This window comes from Colobus angolensis, unplaced genomic scaffold (genome assembly GCF_000951035.1).
Source record: "Colobus angolensis palliatus isolate OR3802 unplaced genomic scaffold, Cang.pa_1.0 Scaffold2, whole genome shotgun sequence".
NCBI lineage: Eukaryota > Metazoa > Chordata > Mammalia > Primates > Cercopithecidae > Colobus > Colobus angolensis.
In genome coordinates, this window is record NW_012115154.1 from 7,609,401 (window position 1) to 7,614,449 (window position 5,049).

The 5,049-nt window shown below is 38.2% G+C and overlaps 1 protein-coding gene across 1 annotated transcript in view; it reads left to right on the plus strand.

The window, feature by feature from the left end:
• Positions 1-5,049, plus strand: part of LOC105511400 (putative RNA-binding protein Luc7-like 2) — an 85,026-nt gene that overhangs the window by 70,653 nt on the left and 9,324 nt on the right. The window contains exon 6 of the mRNA XM_011941561.1: positions 2,169-2,362. Within this exon, the coding sequence (XP_011796951.1) occupies positions 2,169-2,362 (194 nt within the window). The remainder of the gene's footprint in view (positions 1-2,168; positions 2,363-5,049) is intronic.

A 5,049-nucleotide genomic window follows, 5' to 3' on the forward strand; every position in this document is an offset into this window, starting at 1 on the left:
AAGTTTAGTTCAATAACTTTATTTTGCTTCTCAACCTCCCGTAGTACCTAGAACAGTGCAAAAATACCTAGTGAATATTTTTTGGATGAAAAAATTACCTAGAATTTTTTAAAAGATGAATAAAGTTACACATTGGAAGAAAAAGCATTCATAATAACTCAAAATGAGTGGTTAAACGAAATATAATTTGATAAAACTTATATTGAGTTTTATATCTTTTTCCCTCTGCTTCCTTTTGGAATTATTTCAGCTGTGGAAATACATTTTGTTTTTGTTTTAGTTTTGTTTTGTTTTTGAGACAGGGTCTCACTCTGTCCTGACTAGCTGGGACCACAGGCATGTGCCACCATGTCCAGCTAATTTTTAAAAATTTATTGTAGATATGGAGTCTCCCTGTGTTGCCCAGGCTGGTCTTGAACTCCTTCCATTTAAGGATTAAGCAATCCTCCCACTGTGGTCTCCCAAAGTGCTGGGATTACAGACACAAGCTACTGTACCTAGCCAGAAATACTCCTTTTAAGAGTCGCTAAAACTACATCCATGTCATGTACCTTTGTTTGACTATAATGTTGATATAAGCTAAATGCCTTTAAGCATTGTTTATAACAATCAGTTGAACATAAACTGTATTTGTAAACTATCTCATATGTATAATATGATTTTGAACTTGCTGTATCAAATTATGAGCAAACTTCACATTCTTAAAGTGACTTTAAGTTTTATTGAGGTATTAAAAATGATTTACTCTGAAGTCAGTGATTTTTTAGCAAATTGAAAGCTGTACACTATCACCATAATCCAGTTGAGAACATTTCAATCATAAAGTGACTCTTCTAACAAAGTTGCATGCCTTTGTTCCCCTTGTTTTCTGTCAAATGTTTATGTCCTCTGCATGCCATTTGCACCCTCACCACGCACCCCCACCAACCCCACAAGTTAGTTTGTGACCTGGTGGAGGCTATAGAAGTGTCTTACCTTGTGGGTTTCTTTTCAAAAAATGTTTTTATTTTGCCAGCACCTTGATAGTAGATCTTCTGGGTTTTCAGAATGTTTTTCGTTTCTCTATTTCTGTATATTCATTAGAAATACATTTTGTTATTGCAGTCTGAGTCAAGTTTTCAAAAATGATTTTCACAAATTTTCTTTCTCCCAAACTCTTTGCTCCTTGAATAGAGAACTGTCTTACTGTGTTTTGTCTTACTCTCTGTTGCCCAGGCTGGAATGCAGTGGTGTGAACACAGCTCACTGTAGCCTTGACTTCCCAGGCTTGGGTGATCATCCTGCCTTAGCCTCCCAAAGTGCTGGGATTAAAGGCGTGAGCTGCCACCCCTGGCCCTTACTCTGTTTTGATTACACTGTGACTAGGCATGCAGATTGTGGGCATTAAAAACGTATTTCTATGGTTATCTCACCTTTCTAATTGAGAGAGAGAGTAATTTATCCTGACGTATGCTTCGTCATCTCTTCCCTTCTATCCAGGTCTGTCAGGTACATATTTAATTTCTAGAGAATACAAAAAATGTTCAGGATATTTAAGTGCAATTAAATTAATAACACATCTAGATAATATAGTCCCTGGCATATAGTAGTGGTTCGAAAGTTGCTTTCACTTGAAAAACTATTTCTGATATAAATTTAGACATTACTGATTGATCTCTGAGAATTCTCAGTGTCTTGTTTTTGTTTTTGAGACAGAATTTCACTCTGTTGCCCAGGCTGAACTGCAGCAGTATGATCACAGGTCATTGCAGCAGCCTTGACATCCCTGGCTCAAGTGATCCTCCCACCTCAGCGTCCTGAGTAGCTGGAACTACAGGCACGTGCCTCTGTGCCCAGCTAATTTTTTTATGTTTTATAGAGACAGAGTTTTGCCATGTTGCCTAGGCTGGTCTCAAAATCCTGAGCTCAAGCGATCCTCCTGCCTCAGACTCCCAAAGGGTTGGGATTACAGATGTGAGCCACGGTGCCTGGCTGAGAATTATTAAGTTTTATTTTGAATTCTAGTATGTAGTTATTAACACACCAGCAATTTAGTGTAGATTTAGCTGACTTGGAATATAATTGACAATTAAGACTACTGAAAAAAAGTTTCCCTTTAAAGAAAAGGCTTTAATAAATGAGAAATGTAGTAATTACAAAGGTAAAAACAAAATCTAATCTTGTCTGGTAGATCCAGGTCCAGAGAGCATCGCAGACATCGATCTCGCTCCATGTCACGTGAACGCAAGAGGAGAACTCGATCCAAATCTCGGGAGAAACGCCATCGCCACAGGTCGCGCTCCAGCAGCCGTAGCCGCAGCCGTAGCCACCAGAGAAGTCGGCACAGTTCTAGAGATAGGAGCAGAGAACGATCCAAGAGGAGGTATTGATGTGTCAATCAGAGGATATGGAGCTCCCTTAATGTTTTAGAGTTGTTTATGTTTACTTATGTTACTTATGTTTAGAGTTCAGATTATTGGTTTGAAACTTTTGCATCTGGTAATATGTACACATTTGTGTGTGGGTGTACAACATTTTTCTGTGATTATATGGGTAGTTTTGAAAGAATATACTTATGAGCCAGAGCAAGAAATTGGAACCAATACATGCAGAGGTTATTGCTTTTCTCTGCTTAGTGTGTCTTGGAAAAAAGTTCTTTACAGGTAAATAATTTTAAATACCAATGCCCTTAGTATGGATCAGCAAATTAGGGGCTCTGAGAAGTCCTTTCATTAAAAGAGTTGTTTAGCTTTGATTTATTGTTTTCTAAACTTATTTGAGCTGGGATGCTTTTTCAGAGCAGACACATTCTAGTATATTCTGGTTTTATCTGCACTATAGATATGTATTGTTACATACCTTTAGCTTGGCATGGCAGACTCATAATCTTAAGGAAGTTTCAAGACTTCCTTGGTTTAATGAGAACATTCAAAAGGTGCAGGCATAGGGTAAGGTATGTTTGAGGACTTGAATATCTATTAAGAATAGACAAAGGATTATAATGTGGTAAAAGAGTTTAGCATTCAGTCTGTATAGATCAAGCTCTCAAAACTTCTCAGGTCACATGATGGCCCTTAAACCAGGTAATTTCTGTGTAATGTAAGCCATGTTTAAAATTGCTTTTTTCTTGACAATATTCAAAAGTATATGTATGATAAACATTTTTTGAGTGCCTAGTACCTACTAGTCTTACATATTCTGTGGATTACTCCACATAAAATCTGTAATAAAATCCACAGAAAGCTGTTAAAATCTTTCCTTTTTTTGACTCAACTTTCCATTCCCTGAAATCACTCACAAGCTGAGTTTGTTAATAGGCTCTCAATATTTTTTTTCTTATATTCTGGCCTTGTTTTTAGTAGTCCTTAAGGTGATTTTAATAATAATTATATATGTTTTACCGTAGTAGACTTAGTAAAACATAAGAAAGACATATAACATAGTTGAACAACTTTAAGTTGCTCTAAGAAGTTTCCTATGTGAGGCCGGGCACAGTGGCTCACGTTTATAATCCCAGCACTTTGGGAGACCGAGATGGGCATATCACTTGAGATCAGGAGCTCAAGACCAGCCTGGCCAACCAACCCTGTCTCTACTAAAATACAGACATTAGCTGGGCATGGTGGTGCATGCCTGTAATCCCAGCTACTCAGGAGGCTGAGGAAGGAGAATCGCTTGAACCTGAAGGTGGAGGTTGCAGTGAGCCAGGATCTCACCATTGCACTCCAGCCTGGGTGACAGAGCGAGACTCCGTCTCTCAAAAAAAAAAAAAAAAAAAAAAAAAGGTTTCCTATGTGAGTTAGAACACAGGATCTACATCTTTGACAATAATTAGACGGGCATAAGACTGCCACGTGTTATAAAGTGAACTGCATATCATAAGAGTAAATGATCTGAGAGTTCAGATGAGGCAAATAGCAAAGTAATCAAAAATGGCTTCAGGTAGTTGATAAAATTTGAACAGGTAGAATCAGCTAGGAAAAAGATATTCCATATAGAGTGAATATCCTAGGCAAATGCAGAGAATGAGCAGGGAGTTTGTAAAGGACAGAGTGATTTGTAGGCCTCTTATCTCACGCTCTTGAAACTGATTTTGGGGGTCCACCCTCAGTGCAGTGTTCAGAAATAAGCATTTTTAAAGAAGTTACCTGTCTTATCTGCACAATGAATTTTCAGAATTATCCTGCTAGGTGATGGAAGGTTTAGACATTTTCTTGTGTCAATCTGCCCAATTGTCATTGTTGTTGCTGAACTCTTGAATGTCTTTATTGGTGGTGGGTATGGGAAGGATGGGTGTGAAGTCCCCTCATCTGAGATTGTGTTATTTTAGTCCCTGATGCTTCCTGCGTTTATGAAGTTGTATAGGAATTTTTCCACCATACATGATACATGATCATATCTAAGATGTCAGCATGTTCATAAGGAGGATTATTTTTGTAAAACTATTAAAAGTTTTGCTTTTCTCGAGCACTTTCTCATCTTTGAATTGAAATCATTCTCTTCTAAAGCATCATTCTTTGTTTTTACTAAAAATTATCAGATAATTATTGTTAAAACCTACTTGGTATTTCATACAACATCAAGTTATCGCTACATATTTGGGTTTAATTTTTCAAGGTAAAAGTTCTTATTGAAAGCCTTTTATGTTTTGCTGTTCTCCTTTCCCTACTGTAGAATACTGGTCTCTGATATAAGTAGATTGTCTTTGTGACCTCTTCCTGGCAATAGTACCCCGTGTAAATGAGGACCATTTGCATCTTTCTTTTTGCTGTGTTCAAACATGTTTAGTGCAGACTCCAAAGTCAGATTACTTGGGTTCATTGGTTTAGGCTAAGTAATTTATTTTTTTGAGACGAGAGTCTCTGTCACCCAGGCTGGAGGGCAGTGGCGCGATCTTGGCTCGTTGCAACCTCTGCCTCCTGGGTTCAAGCGATTCTCCTGCCTCAGCCTCCCAAGTAGCTGGGATTACAGGTCCAGGCCACCACACCTGGCTAATTTTTGTATTTTTAGTAGAGACAGGGTTTCACCATGTTGGCCAGGCTGGTCTCGAACTCCCGACCTCAGGTGATC